The 22,343-nt window shown below is 43.8% G+C and overlaps 2 protein-coding genes across 2 annotated transcripts in view; both read left to right on the forward strand.

Annotated features, from left to right (window-relative positions):
* Window positions 1–312: 312 nt before the first annotated feature.
* On the forward strand, window positions 313–19,021 carry LOC108790649 (extracellular calcium-sensing receptor-like). The gene is made up of 9 exons (XM_018560960.1): window positions 313–317; window positions 1,019–1,036; window positions 1,166–1,387; window positions 2,188–2,479; window positions 6,414–7,244; window positions 10,422–10,634; window positions 13,155–13,278; window positions 16,414–17,299; window positions 18,979–19,021. The coding sequence occupies exons 1-9, from the start codon at window positions 313–315 to the stop codon at window positions 19,019–19,021; spliced, it is 2,634 nt and encodes an 877-aa protein (XP_018416462.1).
* Window positions 19,022–19,181: 160 nt separating this feature from the next.
* LOC108790650 (extracellular calcium-sensing receptor-like) overlaps window positions 19,182–22,343 on the forward strand; it is a 13,580-nt gene continuing 10,418 nt past the window's right edge. The window contains exons 1-2 of the mRNA XM_018560961.1: window positions 19,182–19,225; window positions 20,593–20,817. Of these exons, the coding sequence (XP_018416463.1) occupies window positions 19,182–19,225; window positions 20,593–20,817 (269 nt within the window). The remainder of the gene's footprint in view (window positions 19,226–20,592; window positions 20,818–22,343) is intronic.

The following is a 22,343-nucleotide window of genomic DNA, read 5'->3' on the forward strand; positions in this document are numbered from 1 at the left end:
AAAATGTGCACAATAAATGCAAATCACTTACAAAGGTGGAGATGGACTTTAAGTCCCTCTGGGGTCATTATTTTCAACCTTAGGATACATTGAGTTAACTGTCTCTTTTTATCTCATTTTCTTCCATTAACTGCACAGAGGGAATTGTCTATTTTGACATTGTGTGTACAGAGACCAGTGACAGGCGCTCCCGGTGGTAACAAAGGCTGATTGATAGCACATCCCCATAGATCTGGATTGCCATCAGTAGAAGACGTTCTGTCCTATATATAAGATAACATCACTGTAACATGTACCCAGGAGTTAAGTACAATGAGGTAAGACGTGTGCTACATGTTGGTATGTCAATGAGCTCTCAGTGAAAAAGCCATTTTTGTTCTTTTAAAGCACATGGAAGGATTAGAACCTGTGTTGTTTTGTCATTGCTGTCTGTGTCACCATTGGGAAGACTCACCCTCGTTTTTTGATCCTGGTGACCATAGTCATCAGCCAACCTCCCAACTTTAGACTTTTATAGAGGAACAGGCTGGAGAAGGGACAATGGGATGAAAGGTAGGAGCACTGGACTGGTGGGGAGGTACGAGCCATGACCTCCGGAGACATGAGTATGATAACTTCTATTGCCTTTAGGATTATATCAGGCTGAATGACCTTGTCACTTTAAAGCCCATCTGCGGGATAAAGATAATCTCCCTCCCATTCCCCCAACTGATTGCTAGAATAATGAAAAACTATGGATGGATTTCCTATTAGGAAGATTTCTGTCTGTTATGCTGCTAGAGGGCTCCCTTCACTTCCTTTCTGGTGGAATTTTGTCAGGAAGTGAGGGGAAGGGAGCCCTGGAGAAGCAGTAAAACACGACCGTGGTTCTATCCCTTCCCTAATGAAAAGAAAAGTGTTGGCTGAACATGAACTTTAAATCTGAACTCTGACCTGTGCAAGGCTCTGTGACGGTTAGCCAGCTGGTTTGTCTATAAACAAACCCAATGTGATCACCATGTCATAACTGTTGTGTTAGGTTTGCGGATACAGGAAGGTAAGTGTGATGGGGACCTTAGCACAGGTAATTGCTCTTTGAACTGGGAGTTCATTGCACTCCCATTACCGACAGCTTATATATCAATAAACCAAGACCAAGAAACATCTTTTCTCACTCTGGTTCCAGGTTGGTGACCTTCATCCACCAGACTTTGTGGCATCTCATCCTTCATTACCTTGTTCCGGCTTCATATTCTAATGGACAATGCTGCACACTGGAGACTCCTGAACTTACAGGCATTTCAGTGAGGGGGGATGTCTTATTCGGGGCAGTTTTACCCCTCCACATAGAGAAAATTTACCCCAAACTGTCTTACAATGAGAAACCAAAGCAAGTTGTATGTAAAAAGTAAGAGATTTGTTTGTTTATTCTGCTTTTATTGTGTTTTTTTGTGGCTTAAAATTCTTTTACTACACAAATTTACTGTATATTCCCGTGTTACACCAGCTTACAGCTATGGCCACCCTAAACCACTTCAGTTCTCACACCTGTATGGACCAGTCTTTACATTTATGCTGTGGGCCTGTTGATTCAACCGCAACATTGTAATTATACAAGATAACAAAGTAATACTTTTCTGTTTGATTTTTGTTGTAGTATAAAAAAAAGGCTTTTTTTCGCTTATATTGTTTTGCAATTTTTTTTTAGTTTTTATGCGATCCATAGAATTTTTTTTAACAAAATGTTAAAAACAACACTTTTTTTCTCCACTTTGATCTGTGCTTGGTAAAAATAAATAGCATTCGTGTAGACATAAAGTATACATTTTATTTTATCATTTGTTCCTTTTAAAATGGTACTAAAAGTACAATGTCACAAAGCACTGAAAAGATATTTACAAAAGAAATACAGTTTTTTTTTTTAAATTAGCACTTTTTTAATGTGATATATAAAAAAATCAGAATAAATAAAAAACAAGCTTAAATATGAAACAATGTAAAATCTGCGCTTCTGGACGGGGTGCAATGTGAGAGCTGCTGCGCTATGTTTTGTGAAGCTTAAATATGAATAGTTGAAAAATCAGCAGCTTTTAGCCCTCCAATGGAAACTAAGAACTGTAAAAACGGTAAACAACTTCCCTTTGTAAATATATTGACATAGTCTAACTCTAAAGAAGTAACGCTCTGGTCTCATGTTTACTCCTACAGATTGTCTCCGGAGACTTTCCTTCAGGTACAAGTTGTAAAATTTGCCACTATGGAGATTAACAACAGCTCTGAGATCCTCCCAAACATCACATTAGGCTTCCAGGTTTATGATTCCTGCTCTACGCTTCAAAGGGAGCTGGAGGGAACTTTATGGATGCTGACGGGGCAGAGCCGAGCTATTCCCAACTTTCAATGCCAGAGAAAAGAGAAACTGGCGGCCATCATTGGACACGCCACCTCTACATACTCCATTCTAATGGCTCACATACTTGGGCTAAGCAGGTATCCACAAGTAAGATATTTTGTGGTCTAAACTAGCTCTGCTCTAGAGAGTCTTTTTCTTTTTTAATCTGTTTTTATTTTTTAATGTGATGGGGTGCCACCACAGCATCCCAAGTTGCTAAGGGCTCTTAGCAACTTGTGACAGTCTGTGTGGCTTCCCGCCCAGCTCACTGAATGCCTTAGGGCCAGCCCTGCCTTTATGTATCTGTAAGTGCATGCAACAAAATATTCAGTTTTAACTCAAATTATTTGAAACTTGTTATTGTACTTAGTAGGTATTATTATTATTATTATAATACAGGATTTATATAGCGCCAACAGTTTGCTCAGCGCTTTACAATATAAGGAAGACATTACAATCACAATGCATTTCAAGACAAGATGCTAAGGAGGGCCCTGCCCCTGAGGGCTTACAATCTAAAAGATCTATACATTTACCTGAGTGGTAGCCATTTTTATTTTGCTTATTGGATTTAGGCAAATAGACACTAGTGGTCTTCAGCTGGTATGGACAGGTTGTTGGTTACTGCTGTGCCTCTACACGTTTAAGGAGGATGGGGCTACCTTCAAGGCATGCCTGCTCTCGGGTTAATCATTAATATATCTCAATATATGTTTCAAGTTGGGATCTCTGTTAAACATGAGCTAGGAACCACACTTTACAGAGGTGCCTTGGTGTGACAGTGTGTGCTAGGGGAACACAGTAGGTCCCCCTACACTCCTTACAGCGTCTCTGGCCCAAATCACAATGGTGGTGCTCGTAGTGACAAACACGGATGGCGCCGTACAGAACAAACAATGGAAGACAGGAATCACCAGCACTCAATAGGTAATGTTCAAATGGTAACGTCCATTTATTCGGACAAATCATCACACATATAGCAGTAACCGATTTACTGCGATATATGTGACGATTTGTCCGAATAAATGGAAGTTACCATTTGAACATTACCTTTTGAGTGCTGGTGATTGCTGTCTTCCATAGTGTTTGGTAGGGAACATTTTCTATTGTATTATTTTGTACTCTAAAATAAGAACTTGGAGGGCCATTTAAGAAAACACAGAAAGTGTACAGAGGATACCGGACAGTTATGATTTTCTGACCAAGATCATCAATTTTATTTGCATTCATCAAACGGATATAACAAAATGCCTCCATTTATATATATAAAATAGACCAAAAGGGAGCAAATAAGAGAAGTTCACTGTAATGGCTTGGCTCCTGCCATTGGTCCAGCTTCCGTCTTTTTTCCTACCAGGTACATTGTGTTCCCTAAACGAGTCCTTTCTTTTCTGGTTCCTGTTGTCTTTCTATCTTCTGTCTGCCTTGGCCTTCTGTGGATGTTGATTTCTCTAACCTTTTTATGTTTATTGAATATTCTCTTGACTGAGAATTTAAAGTGTCTCTATCTCTACTCCAAAACTCTTTTTTATCTGCTTTGGATATAATTGAGTAAGTTAGAACCCCTTCCAGGTTTTATTGCTATCTGGAGCTCAATTAAATAGATTTTCCCTCACCTTCTGTTCTGGGGACAACCTTTTTACCAGACAGGAAGTGAAAGAACCTCCTCAACGGAGCTTCTGGCTCCGATAAAACCTGACAGGAGTTCTGATCTTTCCCCATTCTAAAGATATAGATATACTTTAATATTTCACTACTATGGCATACATCAGCAATGGCGCACACATGAGAGCTGTGACCTTAAAGTTTCACAGAGTTGAGTAGGCACTACTTAGATTCTACAAGTCAGGAAAACCAATTCCTACCACAAATGATATTAAGTAAGCACATTATTCCATGGCAGTTCATTGCCTTATAAATCTTCAATCCCCCAGCCATTACCTATCAGTTCTCAACAACAACAAAAGTAATAATACAAAGTTTGAGGTCTTCTGACCATGCTTTGAAATATCATATTTAATGTAGGATGGAGTCAAGTTTTAAATGCTCAGCATTTCAACACACTTTAGACAACTTATAGGGGGTTATTCACAAAGCTGCCAGAGGCAGCCGAGAGAATAACCCAGCCAAAGTGAAGTGAGCCGAACGGGGTTTGGCTATTCTCTCCGTACATCGGCTGCCTTCGGCTGCATGCGGCATTTGGCTATGCTGCTCGGTACCAAGCAGCATAGCCAAATAGAAAATAGTGAAAAGAAGGGCAATAAAAATATTTATAAAATTATTTAAAAAATTATACAAAATAGTCAAATTAAAAAAATAAAGATATTTTAAAGAAAAAGAAAAAAATGGACGGAGATAGCAGTGACAGCTAGCTCCGCCCAACTGTTTCCTATTGGCCAACACCTGCTAGATTCTTCTAGCCGGTCTTGGCCAAAGGATAACAACTGGGCGGAGCCGGCCATGACGTCACGGCCGGCTCCACCCAGTTTTTATTGTTTAATGACAGATCAGCGTCCCAAGGTTATTTGGGGACGCTGATCTGTCATTACAACTGGGTGGAGCCAGCCGTGAGATCACGGCTGGCTCTGCCCAGCTGTCATTTGTGGGGACAACGGCCGGCCTTCGGCTATTGTGAATAGCGGCTATTGGGCTATTGTGTACGTGTAGGTATGGGCTATTGTGAATAGCCCGTACAACAGCCCTTCGACTGAACCAAAGGGCAGAGGCGGCCGAAGAGAGCCAAAGGATCAGCCAAAGCTACAGTTGTATCCTTCAGGCTCAATAGTGAATAACCCCCATAGTGTAGTCCGAGATTTATAGCCTGACGATAAAGCCTACTTTACCCATCAGCATTCTATAAGGCCAAAGTCACAAACCTGTATGTTTATCTGTTTTATAATCATGTGCTTGTTTTTGAAGCAGTACATGACATGCAATATTTCTATCCCACAGATAAGCCACTTCTCAACAAGTTCTCTTCTGAGTGACAGAACACAGTTTGCATCATTTTTCAGGACTGTGCCAAGTGATGCATTTCAATCCAAAGGTCTGGCCCAGTTAGTGTTACATTTTGGCTGGACGTGGGTTGGCTTGGTGGCTCTGGCTAATGACTACGGACAACAAGGCATTCAGGTCATTAAGCAAGAGATTAACTTCGACTCACATCCAACATCTGGATCGGCTGAGCTGAAGCTCCGGCAGCTCACTCGCTGCCTTTCACCTCTTTTCTCATAGGGGCCGAACCACAGTGAGTGAATAGCCGAATGCCGCAGAGCGGAATTCGGCTCAGCATTTCTGCTCAATACATCCATGGTACCGAGCAGAGTAGAAAATCAATGAAAAGAGTTTTAAAAAAAAAGGTTGAAAAAATATTTTTCAAATGTAAATAAATAGTCAAATTAAAAAAATAAAGATATTTTAAAGAAAAAGAAAAAAATGGACGGAGATAGCAGTGACAGCTAGCTCCGCCCAACTGTTTCCTATTGGCCAACACCTGCTAGATTCTTCTAGCCGGTCTTGGCCAAAGAATAACAACTGGGCGGAGCCGGCCATGACGTCACGGCCGGCTCCACCCAGTTTTTATTGTTTAATGACAGATCAGCGTCCCAAGGTTATTTGGGGACGCTGATCTGTCATTACAACTGGGTGGAGCCAGCCGTGAGATCACGGCTGGCTCTGCCCAGCTGTCATTTGTGGGGACAACGGCCGGCCTTCGGCTATTGTGAATAGCGGCTATTGGGCTATTGTGTACGTGTAGGTATGGGCTATTGTGAATAGCCCGTACAACAGCCCTTCGACTGAACCAAAGGGCAGAGGCGGCCGAAGAGAGCCAAAGGATCAGCCAAAGCTACAGTTGTATCCTTCAGGCTCAATAGTGAATAACCCCCATAGTGTAGTCCGAGATTTATAGCCTGACGATAAAGCCTACTTTACCCATCAGCATTCTATAAGGCCAAAGTCACAAACCTGTATGTTTATCTGTTTTATAATCATGTGCTTGTTTTTGAAGCAGTACATGACATGCAATATTTCTATCCCACAGATAAGCCACTTCTCAACAAGTTCTCTTCTGAGTGACAGAACACAGTTTGCATCATTTTTCAGGACTGTGCCAAGTGATGCATTTCAATCCAAAGGTCTGGCCCAGTTAGTGTTACATTTTGGCTGGACGTGGGTTGGCTTGGTGGCTCTGGCTAATGACTACGGACAACAAGGCATTCAGGTCATTAAGCAAGAGATTCTCAAATCCGGGGCCTGTGTTGAGTTTACATTGTACATTCAGCCTAGTCGACCCAATCATAACATTCTTCAAATATCTCAGGTCATTAAAGATTCAACTGCCCAAGCTATAGTTGTTTTCTCCACTGATGTCTATCTCCTTACCATACTGGATCAACTTTTGAAACAAAACATAACAGAGAAGACATGGGTGGCCAGCGAAGCATGGTCAACATCATCATTGTTAACGTCTGAAAAATATTCCAAGATTCTTGCTGGAACCATTGGTTTTGCCTTCTACAGTGGAAATATCCCTGGGCTCAAACAATACCTTGACCATGTCAATCCCTCAGAGCTTCCAGAATGGGCTTGGAATTGGATGTTCTGGGAAGACAGTGTTGGTTGTGCCTTTCTCAACTTTGAAAATGTCTCATTCCCTCGAGAGAGACCCTCAAGAAACTGCACAGAGAAAGATAAAGTGGACGATTTTCAGATTTATTTAAAACGTATATCTGGTTTAAGGATTGTCTATAACCTTTACAGTGCTATTTTTGCTGTAGCCACGGCTTTGCATCAACTGAGTGTCTGTAGGCCAGGAAATGATCATTTTATTAACAGTAGCTGCTCTGATGTCTGGAATTTTAAACCATGGCAGGTAATAAGAACGATACAGTTGACGATTGATAATGATGTCAATGAAGATAATATAAGAGGAGACTGATATATTAAATGGCTAATACAAAATTGAACTTTAAACTCTTCCCACCCACAGACTTTGTAATAATTTTCCCGAGTATTATGACTCATGTTGGGGACACATTAACAAATATCCTTCCTCTGAGAGACATCAGCCAACACTTTGGGTAACAGGTGGCTCTTATTCCTGGCTGTTACTGACAGTTTTGGTTCCCACTAACCATCTGAGCAGCTCTTGACCATGTGATCACTAAGTCAGCTAAAACATGCAGGGTTATTCATGAAGGAGCCGAAGAATCCAGCTGTAGCTTCGGCTGATCTTTTGCCTGTCCGGTCAAACCGAAGGGCTGCTGTATGGGCTATTCACTATAGCCTGTACAGCCGCTGAAGGCAGCCAAGCGGCTCAGCCGAGCCGAAGGCATATGCTTCGGCTCGACTGAGCCAAAGTGACAGCCGAAGTGGGGAGAACGGCCTGCCAAGAGCCGGCTGTAAGCCCCGCAAATGATAGCTTGACAGAGCCACCCGTTATCTCACGGCTGGTTCCACCAAGTTGTAATGACTGGGGACACTGATCTGTCATTAAACAATAACAACTGTGCGGAGCTGGCCGTGATGTCATAGCCAGCTCTGCCCAGTTGTTGTTCATTGGCCAGCACCTGCTAGAAGACTCTAGCAGGTTCCGGCCAATAGGAAACAGTTGGGTGGAGCTGTGACTGCTAGCTCCGCCCATTTGGTTTTTTAAAATATATTTTTTTCTTTTTTAAAACATCTTTATTTCTTTTTTACTTTTACTATTTGTTTACATTTTAAAAATATTTTTTTTAACTCTTTTCACTGATTTTCTATTTTGCTCGGTACCACAGAGGTACCGACCAGAATAGCCCAGCCGATGCCGCTCAGCGGTATTCAGCGGTTCACTCACTGCTGTTGGGCCCCTATGAGAATAGGGGAAAATGTCAGCAAGTGAGCTGCCGGAGCTTCGCCTCAGCCGATCCAGATGTTGAGTCGAAGTCCTTCAGCACTTCGGCTCAACTGAACTTGCAGAGCAGCCGTACAAGCCTGAAGTTGAAAACAGCCGTACAAGCCGGAAGTGAATAGCCGAACAGCATTTGGCTCACTTCACTTCGGCTGGGTTATTCACTCGGCTGCCCTCTGCAGCTTTGTGAATAACCCCCATAGTGATCAAATTTAGGCTGAAGGCTTTATTGACAAAATAAGCCTTATTGTCAAGTTAAGTAACATACATTGACGCTGACAAAGTTGGCCTGGGTGTCTGGGAATCGTTAACTCTTGTTCATGGAAGAATTAAACATTTATTTACAACTGTCCTCTCAATTTTCAAAGAAGTCTCCGATTTATGAAGATGTTTGTAGTATAATGAACTATATAACAATGAGAAAAACTTCTATAAACCCCCAAAAATCAAAGATTGGCGATTAGCAACTTATTTTTGTACAACATTTTGAATACATGGTCCGACACTTGTTGGGTTGGGGAAGTTTCTTTGTGAAGTTCTAGTGTTTGACAAAATGTAATGTATCAGGGTTTGACAAGTTATGAGTGACTGGGTCATGACTTAAAGTGTAAGTAAACCCTAATGAGCTTCTCTTTTTTTGCTCTATTTTTGGTCTGTTAAAAATACAATGAAAAGCATTTAGTTATATCTGTTTTCTAAGTGCAAAAGTTACTTGTGGGTCCTGCCAAAAGACCAATGAATTGATAACTTCCTGTGCTCTTTGTCTGTGTTGCAGTATGAAGTCCTCTCCTGGGGGACAGTACTGCTTCTCCAAGGATAGAGTATGCTGAGTGTTGTCACCCTAGGACAGTAAGTGTGTTACTAGTAGGATCATTAGGCAAAAATAAAGGGATACAAAATGAATAATGGGGAATGTAAGCTGCAATATATATTTTATTTTTACATACACATGAACCGGTGCTACATTTACGTAGATATTTAATACCTTCAATCATCTGTAGCACTTACTGTATTGGTCCTTCTTTGTTGTTTATAATGTGTTAGGTTTAACATCTTCTTGAACAGTTACAAATGTTGGTAGTAAATAGGGATGCACCGAAACTGCAGGTGACGAGGGAGCATGGAGCCGGCTTTCTGGCCAAGCAGGAAGCTTGGGGGTGGGTAATGATTTGTCGCCTGGCTTCCTGATTGGCCAGCTTCCTTATCAATCAGGAAGCCAGGCAGCGAGTCATTACACGGCCCCTGGCTTCCTGATTGGCTGGGAAGCCATCTCCATGCTCCTTCGTCACTAAGTGATGTGGGAGCATGCAACCGGCTTCCCGGCCAATCAGGAAACTGGGGGGGTGAATCATTACCCATCCCCCTGGCTTCCTGATTGGCTGGGAAGCAATCTCCATGCTCCTTCGTCACTAAGTGATGTGGGAGCATGCAACCGGCTTCCCGGCCAATCAGGAAACTGGGGGGGTGAATCATTACCCATCCCCCTGGCTTCCTGATTGGCTGGGAAGCCAGCTCCATGCTCCCTGGTGACGGAGGAGCATGGAGCCGGCTCCCTGGCCAAACAGGAACCCGGTCAGCGTGTAATGACTTACTGCCCAGCTTCCTGATACTGGAAGTTCCGGCAAGGGGCTAGGCATCAGGAGAATTTGGGAGTACAAGTACTCGTCCAAATACTCGGTATCGGCACTGATACCCATACTGGTATTGGTGCATTCCTAGTAGTAATAATGCATAATTATCATCAGCACATTACAGAACAGAAGTTATATAAGTCTTCACCATAGATTGGGTATCATATTACATTGTTGCCATGTATGATATATCACTTCTATTGTGATTGTTCATTGGTGTGGAAATGTAACTGTACTCATTTGTATTGGGTGTACCCAAAATCTGGTTCTAAGTTCATAACTATAATTTCTGAGAATATGAAGAAGAAAACCATTGAAAGTTGGCTGTTGGGGGGAATTGAAGAACAAGAAAGAAAGGTAGAGGAAACAGGGAAAGAGACATGACCACCCTCTCTTCATTACCTTTTGTAAATATGTAATTAATGGGCTCCAAGTTAAATGCCTCTTGTCGGTCTTTCATGCTGCTTGGTATCTTTCATGGATCATCATCCATGATCATTTTGCTTTGGAACTTACTGTATTCTTACAGATTCTGCGCTATATAAAGAACGTCCGAGTGAAGTTAAACAGTGGGCATCAAATGTTTTTCGACAACAATGGAGACCCTCCTCCCATGTATGATATTGTAAACTGGCAGATGAACTCTGAGGATTTAGTGAACCGTGTCTTGGTTGGACAATATGACAGAACAACACTAAGAATTAATGCAAGTGCTTTAAGATGGACAAGTGGTAGGCAAAAGGTAAGTGGCAGTGAAAAGCTCTAGGTTTATGAGAATATGGTTCTAGTACCCCTCCTATTCCTTGAGGTACCACATAAGTAGAAGTTAACGCAGTGAGAGCACAGCCCGAATCACACTTGTTGCAGGTTGGTCCATACATAGCAAGTCCAATGGAATTCAGTGCAGATCTAATCAGATCCAGCCTCGGCAATAATCTAGTCAGCTGTAGTCAGCTACCTGATGATCTGATGACCAGTGGGCTATTGATCAAGAAGCAGCAAGAGACATGGAAGAAGTATAGGTGTACAGAATATATGAAGCTTCCTCTCCAGGGTAGCGCTCACCCCTGATGGAGCTGCTGAATGCCCAATTCATCTCTAGTCTGTCTAGGGTATGTTCCTAAGCTGCTCACTGAATTAGCATTAACCGCCCTTCTTCTAGTGCCCACAGACTGACGTCCACTCCAGTAGTATAATACAAAATAACGGTTTATTGAACATCTTAACTGGGGAGAGAGGATATGGGGGTTCTAAGTTTCCAGGGGTAACCAAAAGAGCTCCGAGTGAAGACACCAGACATGGTTGCCATATCAGTGTAGATCCACTTGGGAGGCAGCGGAGAGCAACTGATGTAGTAGATAAGCAGGATGGATACAGATCCTCAAACAGGAAAGGCACCGACCATGCTCCTTAAGTCCTCTTAGTTCCAGGGTACTTTAAAAGCCAGAAAATAGATTATACGACCAGCGCCAAATGCAATCAAACAAGCCCTCCTGTGGCTCAAGGAGTTAACAGAAATCCAGTAGGCTGCCCCCCAACAGACAAGGGATCCCGGAACTGCATAAAAGAAAGAAGACACCGGGCGCCTGACCTGGTGCAATAATCCTTTATTGAAAAACTGTGTATAAAAACTTATACTCACAATAGAGCAAGGACAGTGACACATTAGATTTGTAGTCCTCACTAGATGGACCGCTGCACAAGGGTATGAATGTCCAGGAGCTCTACTCGTAGTGAGACTCACTGCCACTAAGCTGAACGCGTTCCTAATTGGTCAGGAAGCCAGCTCCATGCTGGCTTCCCGGCCAGCAAACACACGTTCCCGGCCCCGAAAACACACGTTTTTCGGGGAACTTCCCCTTCATCAGAGCTAAGTTAGCTCCGATGAAGGGGAAGTTCCCTGAAAACGCGTTCAGCTTAGTGGCAGTGAGTCTCACTACGAGTAGAGCTCCTGGACATTCATACCCTTGTGCAGTGGTCCATCTAGTGAGGACTACAAATCTAATGTGTCAGTGTCCTTGCTCTATTGTGAGTATAAGTTTTTATACACAGTTTTTCAATAAAGGATTATTGCACCAGGTCAGGCGCCCGGTGTCTTCTTACTTTAAAAGCCAGCATTGGTGCTGGGTCTCTTCCTCTTACAGCAACACAGGCCTCCTCCATGTTGGAGGCCTCAGGGAAACCTTTCCCTCACAGCGGCCCATGCTCACCCCTAGGCCTCAGGCCTAGCCTGGGGGGCAGGCTGAAAAGCACCCAGCCCTATTCCATGGTTGGTCCTGGTTAGTCTGAGCACATGGAAAATCTCACCAGTATATGTACCCTATCCCAGCATGCTCCACTGGTTGAGAGAAACCCAGTGATTGGCTGCTGTACTGTACATACACTACAGTGCCTCTCATTGGCTGTCCCACAATATGACAGAGTCACTCTTAGCCCAGGGGGGTACAGGCAATGCCAGACACCTGTATTTAACCAGATAACTGCCACTATAATTCCAGCCAGGCTGACTACAGCCCAACAATCACTAAATGTCTAGTAGCCACATCACAGAAGATGATGGCGGCTACACCAGCAAAGAGAAGGTTGAGCAGCACAGTAGTGGCATTACTAAATCTCACTCCAAATCTTATGAGACTAGCAGTTAAAAGAAGCAGTACAATCATACCATACAAATATGGAGCTATGAAGCTACAGAACAGACGGGTCTAGGAAAAGGAAGTGTCCTGCTATTTTTCAGCAGGAATGTAAATGTAAAATGTATTTTTTCAGGGTACTGGTACATTTCTAGATGTTCTCCAACAATTCTTCACTTTCGAGTTCAGGTCTGCTTTAAACAGAGGAGGTTGTCTAAGGCTGTGCAATAAGCCATTATTTTGTGCAGTGTCTATTTAAAAAACATTTCTACACAAGAGTCACACAATTTTCACCCAAGATTCACACATTCTTCTAATTGGATTCTATTGGGGGGAAAAAAACATATGAATGCGAACACTCATGGATCTATACACACACACGCACACACACAACAGTTTGGACTTGATGGACTTATATCTTTATTCAACCTCAAATACTATGTAACTATGTAATGCTGGGTGAAAGTTGAATGAAAAAAAAATTATGAATAGAAGAGCAAAAATTCAAAAACAAAGGGGAGTAGACAGCTTTGTGACCCTTCATAACTAATCCCCATTGTTTGCATAGTTACATATTTATTGTATGTGTGGGTTCATTTCTATATAATGAAAAATCCTTTGTTTTATAGGTTCCTGCATCGGTCTGTAGTGAGAGTTGTCCTCCAGGCTTCAGAAAAGCGGCTCTAACTGGAAAGCCCAACTGTTGTTTCCAGTGTGTTCCCTGCCCACCGGGAGAGATCACCAATCAAAGTGGTGAGTATGCTGTAGTGTGAAGATGTATTCATTTATTAAAGGAAATCTAAAGGGTTTTGTATACATTTCATGTATTACATAAAGGGGAAAATGTGTTTTCAATGTATTATTATTCAAGGCATTGAATATTGCATACAGACATTTTAAATTGACCACCTCTGGTTTTAGAGGGAGTGAAGGGTATTCTGTAGTCCAAGTTAAAGGTGGGGGGTGGCAAGCAGAGCGGCATTGCCACTCTGGTGCACAATGTTTGCAGTATGCCTACCGCCCCCTTTCTGGCCAGAGCATCTCAGGTTGCTAACAAACCGGGTGTAAAGGCCATACATATCTCACTGCCCAGCTCTTAGCAACCTGTGGTGGGTGTCAGTGAGCTGGGAGGAAAGCCAGACAGAGCCAGAGCAAGAGACTCATAGATACATTACAGCGAGTGAGCATTGCCATCCTAGGACAGGAAGTGTGTTACTGGCAGGATCGCCAGGTCAACATAAAGAAATAAAACCTGAAAAAAGAAGAAGGAATGCAGCCTTCACATGTAAGGACTGGTGAGCTGAACTATATTATATTTTTGTTTTTGGGATGATGACTACTGTGTAAATATAATATTACAATTCTGAATCAACTCTTTGCACACTTGTTTATACTCTTACGTATTTCTAGTAATTAATTCTTGGTTTGCATACTGTACTGTATATTGCACTACATGTTGGGAAACTGTCTCGAAGTGATCCCTCTCTGGCCAATCCTTGCCCTACTTTGGCAAAATGGCAAATATGTACTTGCCAATAACATAACTTAATGGACATAATACCAATATGGGGCAGATGGACAGTTGGAGGAGAGCTAATGACTCAGGTTTGGTCACTAACCTGCAGTATACTCAGGGCCGGTGCTAGGATTCGTGCCTACAAAGGCAAGGTGCATTTTTGCGCCCCCCTCCCCGAAATGTATAAAAGTGTAGAAATGTCTCTGTGTAACTGCAAATAATTTAGTTTATTTATGTACTATATATATAACATGTGAAAGGCAATAGGGATGTGACCACATTATCACGTACCTGACTGGAGACTCAGCTGAGAAGGGGGCGGCCCGTGCACCTCTAGTCCCATACCTCTGGAAGTAGTGACAGGGGATGTAAGGACAGAGCGGAGTGGTGCCGATACTGCGTTGGACCAGCTGGTGAATCGGCAGGACCAAGATGACGCCGGGACCTCTTGAAATCAGAGCAGGCAATGGGTATGAGGCCAAGGAAGCACTGGCAGGATGTTGTTGCTTAGGATGGTGATGGAGCAATCCACCAAGTGGCAGACCAGGAGGCAAGTCAGGCTCAAGCCGAGGTCATACACAGGGAGCTGAATCTTGAGGTGCCGAATCACAGATCAGGAACAGGGTCAGGAAACGTAAGCCAGGGTCATACACAGGAGATCAGAGAGCAGAGGTACCGAATCAGGAGGAGGAGAATGAGGCAGAGTCAAATGGTCACAAGCCAGTGTAGCGCTCACCCCCGAAGGAGCCGCTGTGTATGAATTGAGGTTCTCCTGCCTGTTTGCTCCAGCCACCGGCCCTCTTTGGTTAGCAACAGCACACCGACACTCACGGACAGAATGGACTCCAGTCTTAGGGTCTTTTTGTAGATTTATTTGCATTAACAGGTTAACAGAAGAGAGGTTTTAGGATCTGTAGGATGCCCTGGTGGATTCTTCAAAGGACTGCTTTCTCCCCTAGCAACCGCTAAGGCCCATAGCAAAGGGATCCAGTCAGAGTGAGCAATGGTTTCTTTAACAACACTGTGAACAGCCAGGATGGTCCAGTAACTTATAGGAAAAGGGTACCTATCTCTGGACTCAGGTAGGGACCGCTGGCTTCTTCTAGAACAGGTACCTGGAATAGGGTGAGGGATCTCTCTTGTGGGTCCCAGACGGTCGCTCTCAATAGCTCCTCTGCGGCACCCCTCAACAAGAAGACTCCACCTCTGGCCCAGCTTCCATCAGGTCTTTCTCAGAAGTATCTGGAATCTCTGTGCCCTCAGCATCTGCCACTTGTCAAGGAGCACTCCAGATTAGTAGTAGTATCCTCTTAGAACAGGGCACCCAACACCTGCCATGTGTATGGGGCCCAAGCAAAGTACCTATATTGTCCTAGGCCTCTAGGTCCCCAGCACCTGCCATGTGCTGAGGCCCAGGCCATTCGTCTGTAACACAGAGACCTCCTAGGGAGAGGCCTCCAGGGGGGAAGAGACCTATGCACAGTGTCCCCAAACCTTTTATCACCTGCCCTGAGCCATGCCCTCTGAGTCATCCTACTCAGGGATTGGTCAGGGTCAGATACACAGTCATAGTCTGAGGATGCATCCTCCCTCACTGTATGCCAAGGCTCCCTTTTCCTCAGCAACAGGATGAGCAATCGGACTCAGGGACACCTATGGAATGCAGAGTTCTGAATAATCAGTATCTAGACTAGTTACAACCCAGATATTCACTAGATTTAGTAGTGACAATTTAAGAGGGCGCTACACCAGGTTCATACACAGGATGTCGGGATACAAGAACAGAGTACAGGGCACACAGGGACAAGCTGAAGACCACTCAGCAACATGGTCATGGCTTCGTGTCTGTTTAAATAGGATAGTGTGCATGCTAATGAGCGTGCACCTGTACACTAATGGGTGCTTTTCTGCGCGCTCACGTACGTGCACTATTGTGCATAAACGTCCCGTATGCGCGCGTTCACGCTCTAAAGCGTGTTTTCCAGGAACTTTGGGCAATGGATTGCATACTTGTATGCGTGCACGTTTTTGAGCAGGAGTCCATCTGCAGGTAAGTCTCTTACACACATGATAATAATAAAAGCTTGGATTAAACCTCTGCACACTGCTGTACACCGTTACATATTTCATGAGAAAATCTGCATAAAAACAGGGATTCTGGATTGATATATTCTGCAATACATGGTGAAGCTGGCTAACTGTGTGTAAAAGAGATCCATCTCCAGATTTGCTGGAAGTATGTATGGGTGTATAGCAGTGTGCAGAGGGTTAACATGTAGTCAGAGCCCTCTACACTTCACATGTAAGCTTTTTGGATCTGAGCAGAGACATTTCTCCAGTTCGATAATTATAATATTTCTCATCTCTTTCAGATTTCATTCAATGTTTCAAGTGTCCCTGGGATCAGTGGCCAAGCCAACGAAAAGACAGATGTCTACCAAAGCTCACCGAGTACCTCTCTTATGACGAGACCTTGGGAGTCATTTTATTGTCCGCTGGCATTACCTCCTCTGTGATACCTTTAGCTGTTCTCGGCATATTGGTTTATCACAAGACAACTCCCATAGTCCGAGCCAATAATTACGGTGTCAGTTGCCTTCTCCTGGTCTCCATGTCACTCTGCTTTCTTTCTTCGCTGGCCTTTATTGGTTACCCTACCTGGGAAAAATGTCTCCTACGCCAAGTGACCTTTGGAATGGTTTTTGCTTTATGTGTCTCATGTATCCTGGCCAAAACGCTCATGGTCATGATTGCCTTTAAGGCCACAAAGCCTAACAGTGACCTAAATAAATGGGCCAGCCCTAAAGTCTCATACACAGTGATTGGCTTAGGAACCCTTCTTCAGTTGATGACAGGTGTCGCTTGGCTATCTCTATCACCACCCTTTCCAACCTATAATCTGAATGCCAAAGTGGAAGTTCTCATTGTTGAATGTAATGAAGGATCACTCATTGCCTTTTGGTGCACTATTGGGTATCTGAGTCTACTTGCTCTGGCCAGCTTTGTGGTTGCCTTCTTGTCTAGACAACTCCCAGATAGCTTCAATGAGGCCAGGTTTATAACATTTAGCATGCTTGCCTTTCTCAGTGTCTGGATTTCCTATATCCCAGCATCGCTCAGCACCAGCGGCAAATACACCGTAGCCATGGAGGTATTTGCCATATTGTCTTCTAGCTGGGCCATGCTCTGCTTCATGTTTGCCCCAAAATGTTATGTCATTGTCTTCCGCCCGAGCATGAACTCACGCAAACATCTCTTCACTAACAACTCTGATTAAATAATATAAATGCCAAATGATTTTATTAGGTGTTGATGCATGTGTTGCATATTTCTGATACCTCCAAAAGATTTTATTTTAGTTTACAGATCTTTTGAAACTCAATTTTCAGACCCCATTGCAAAGATCCTGTTTTTAGCCATGAGCATGAGATGGGTGTGCAGATGGATTTTGACATGAAAAACAGATTGAAATGCATACATGTGATTGATAATGTGCACACTGTGGTGTTAATTAGTCCTGAATGGGCCCAAAATGGCGCTAATCTTGTAGAGCAACGCTCTGTGTGTGGCCAGCTTCATTAAAATTGTGTTTAAAAGAAAAAAATGCACAAAATATCAGTGTTAAAATACATTAATGCTCAGGAGATGAATAAAGAAATTCTAGCAACATGGTTTGCGTTGGCTCTTTGATGGTTTTGGTTTTATTTTATATCTATCCTATCTATCCTATCTATCCTATGTATCCTATCTATCCTATCTATCCTATCTATCCTATCGTGATTATTAATGATCAATCATCATATTGATACATTCAACAGCATTAGATTGTTGTATATCCAATCAAGCTGAGAAGCTTTGATATACATTTCATACATAGATACACTGCAAACAACAATGGACTATATGATACATATCCCTTAGGCTGAAATCAGCTGTGTTGTTGCAGATAATTGGGAGGAATTAGCTCCATTCTCTAGGAACAGAAAGCCCACCGGACGTGTCCAGCAGCGACTTTCTATAATTAACCCATTCCACCCAAGAGCACCGTTTACTATCAGTGTGCCTATAGTCAAGGTTTCTCTGATCCCTATGGTATACTTCTATTAATATATCAGACGGGAATACTGTACATCTACATGTATATATATTAGGAGTATTGATTTGCAGTATCCATCTGATCGCACATTAATCGGATAGATTGCACGATGAGGTATGCTGTGATAGTATTTGCCTGTTGCCTTGCAATGATCTTTTTAGGTATCAAGGAAATAATAAAGTATTGCTGGGGTTAATGTACTTTTGTCTGGGCCTAGTGGGTAAAGTGCAATTCAAGCCATATATATGTGTTATTGTTTCTATGCAGTCAGGCTGCAAAAAAGAAAGAAGAATATTGTTTTCCTATTGAAGAAGAATATATCAAGCTGCCCTGTGCTGACAGCATGCTGGAGATCAGGACCACCGCTCTCACCCCATCTTAGAATTTAGAGTTGAATCCATTAAACTCTATGGGGGGGAGGGGGGGAGGAAATAATATTGTAACACTTGGCCATTTTTAGCACCTATAGGCAAACTACTGTCAGAGAAGGCATGGGATGCTGGGGACTGCCATGTGAGAAGAACTATATCAAGCTGCCCTGTGTTGACAGGATGCTGGAGATCTGGACTACCGCTCTCACCCCATCTTAGAATTTAGAGGTGGTTTTATAGTGGTTAGAACGTCCTTTCATACTGCTTTGATGGCAAAATTAAAAACGCATCGTTATTTTGAATACTATGCTTGAGGGGATTCCCTATACTTGTACGTGGTGTTACAGAACAGAGCCATAATATACAGTCTCAGCAACTGAGCATATTTGCCTATGGAATTTATTTTTTTTCTGCTAAAAATTAGCTTGGGTTCCATACAGAAGCATCCCAATCTAATCCATTTCAGTTTAAAAAAAAAAAAAAAAAGGTTCCCAAAATCCTTACACTAATTAGCTAGCCGGCAGAAGCAAGGAGGAAAACTAAGTTGCCAATCAATGTAAAACTAATGATGCTAATACATGAAACAAACCCCCATAGAAGGCACACTCTCTATAGATGGTCTCCTCCATCACACATAAATGTTGTGTATCACCACAAAGCATAAGTAGTGTTCATGAATGAACTCACACTGGAAGTGGACATGGCAGCCAGGAACCGGTGAATTTGTTCCTGAGTCCTGTTAGCTCCTTGTACCCTGACCTTTTGTCCCTTAGTTCCCCTGGTGTTTTGCTTTGCTCCCTGGGTGTGCTTGCCTGTTTCTTCTTGCATGTGGTGTTGTTTAAATGTAGTTGGTTGCTAAGAGTTGTTTCTGTTGTATTATTCTGGTTGGCATATTAAAACCATATTTCCTACATTCTGCCTTGTCCTGTGTGGTCACGTGTTTGGTCTGCCTGTGTGGGTACCTGTGCAGGTGTGGGGTCACCTGTGCCGGTATTCCTGACATATTTTGACATGTTTTGATCCATCTACCTTGGGTTCCCGGATTTTTTACATGTTAGTAAAATATATCACCAGAGCACCAAAGTAAAATCTTCAGCGAGTGGTCATTGTATTGATGTACACACATCTCGTCATAAAGCAACGTTTTGAGGTCACTCAGGGTCCTTTCATCAGGCATGAAAAAAAGTTTGAATTTCTTTTCAAGATCATCGTGTGCTGGCTCTACAGTTTTTAATCACTCACTAAACTGTCCACAAACAGCAAGAAACATAGAGGAGTGACGGCAGAGAGAGACCAAGTGTTCCATCATGTCTGACCTTTTTTTACCATTTATTTTTTGTCTGAAGGTTGACCTATATTTAGGAACCTTCTTAGCCTCTATCTAGATCTGTAGTTGCCATGGTGCTGTTCATGTGATCAGCTATGACACCAGCCATTTGAGGGCATTAATGTTTTGTTGAGATCTGACCTAAGCAACTGACACAGTTATCACCAGAAGCTGGTGATCCCTCTAGTCATAATAAAGATCTGTATAGAGGAATCAGGACCTCTTTCCTCGTGCTGGGGATCCATCTAGTGATAATAAAGATCTATATAGAGGAATCAGGACCTCCTTCCTCCTGCTGGAGATCCCTCTAGTGATAACTAAAGATCTATATAGAGGAATCAGGACCTCCTTCCTCCTGCTGGAGATCCCTCTAGTGATAACTAAAGATCTGTATAGAGGAATCAGGACCTCCCCTCTATTCATGCACCCCGGAATTCTATTATTTTTCCCTGTCTCCTGGTCACACAGCTTGCTTATTTGCTCCTGTGTTCTCACCACTCTACCAGTGAAGACCACAAGTGACTGTGCCAATGCCTATTGCACAGGCTTGGTCCTTTGTTACCATTAGGAAACCCAGATTACAACAGAATTGAAAAAAAGACAATGGTTTATGATACACGGTGCTTTACATAAAGTGAATGTCATTCAGTTAGAGCTTTCAATCAAATCGGGTCAAAGTAAATTTTACTGTTTGACTCAAACAATCAATCAAATTGAAAATGACTACAATAGACAACGCCATGTTTTTGTGTTTCAGGTTGGTGACCCTCTTTCAGAAGGCCCCCTGGCACCTCATTTTGTATATCTTCTCTCCAACATACAATTATTCCAATGGACAGAGCTGCTCCCTGCAAACACAAGATATGAAGGGGGTATCTGCAGAAGGGGATGTCATTATTGGTCTGGCATTAAATATTCAATTAGACAATAAATACCCCGAGATGTCATTCAGGCAGAAACCAGGACCAATCACCTGCAAAGAGTAAGAACTTCCCTTTGTGATAAAATCTACAGAGTTGGATTTCCTATCATTGTGTAAGATTCATGTGATATTTATTAGGAAAAAAACAATGTGGTGGCGGGATTTTAAATCATAGCTTCCAGGAATGATACAGCAAACAAATGCTCCATTCTGTCTCTGCTCCGACCTGTAAATTAACACCTTCACCCAGGGGTGTAACTAGAAATCACAGGGCCCCTAAGCAAAATTTCTATGGGGCCCTCTGATTTTTGGTTACCCCCCCTTCAGATCCCACACAGCCCACTTGAGAGTGACCCTGCAGAGCTCGCCATAGACTCTCTATGTTGGGCTCTGCAGGGTCTCAGGTGGGCTGGTCACACCCCTGTACACCTTTTACCTGTCAGGCCCGATCACCTGTCAGCCTTCTCTACCCCTGGCCCCGCCTCCACCCTGGTCGCCGGCGGGCCAGCCTCCCTCTTCTGCACCGCCGGCGAGCCTGGCCTCTTCCTTTGCTACTGCCGTCGGGCACCGCCTCCTTCTCCGCTGTCACCGCCAGGCCCCGGCCTTCTCCCAGTCTCCTTCTCTGCTGCGGGCCGTCACTGACTCAGCAGCGGCTGTGAGGAGGACTGCGCCGCTGCACAGATCACTGACAGGTTGACAGTGATCTGGACAGTGGCGCGTTCCTCCTCACAGCCGCCAGTGACAGCCAGCAACCTGAGATGCCATTGCAAGCAAGACGGCCGGCACAGCATCAGGGGGACCCCTTTGTTCCTCGTTCTGGCCAGGCCCCCCTGTTCCCCGGGCCCCATAGCGGCTGCCTGGGTTGCTATGGCGATAGTTCCACGACTGCCTTCACCTTCCTTATCCTGCACCTCTGTACATTAACCCCTTCACCTCCATTCTCCCACTGTATGTGACCTGTGCTTTATCCCCTTCACCTCCTTTATCCTGTACATTAACCCCCTTATCTTCACCATCCCATACTATGGGACCTGTACATTAACCCCTTTAGCCCCTGCTCCCTCTGTGAATGACCTGTACACAGTGGCGTAACAATAGCCATAGCGACCCAGGTGGCCGCTATGGGGCCTGGCCAGGACACCCCCCTGATGCCGTGCGGGCCGCCTGGGTAGCTATGGGTTCAAACGCACCGCTGTTCAGATCACCGTGATCTGTGCAGCGCTGCGTTCTTCTCCATTGCCGCTGCTGAGTCAATGAGAGTCAGCAGAGGCGGTGGAGGAGGCTGGACGTGGCGGGGAGGAGGAGGCGGGCCCCGGGGGGTCAGGATCAGAGAAGGAGGCGGGGCCGGTGACAGAGGAGGAGGCGACGGAGGAGGGAAGACGGAGGAAGAAGAGGCGGACAGGTAAGGAGTGTGACCAGCCCACCTGAGGGTGACCCCGCAGAGCCCACCATAGGGCGTCTATGGTGGGCTCTGCAGGGTCACCCTCAGGTGAGCTATGTGGGCTCTTCAAGGGGTGTAACTAGAAATCACAGGGCCCCATACAAAATTTTGCTATGGGGCCCTGTGATTTCTAGTTACGCCCCTG

This window comes from Nanorana parkeri, unplaced genomic scaffold (assembly GCF_000935625.1).
Source record: "Nanorana parkeri isolate BGI_ZX_2015 unplaced genomic scaffold, ASM93562v1 scaffold491, whole genome shotgun sequence".
Taxonomy (NCBI): Eukaryota; Metazoa; Chordata; class Amphibia; order Anura; family Dicroglossidae; genus Nanorana; species Nanorana parkeri.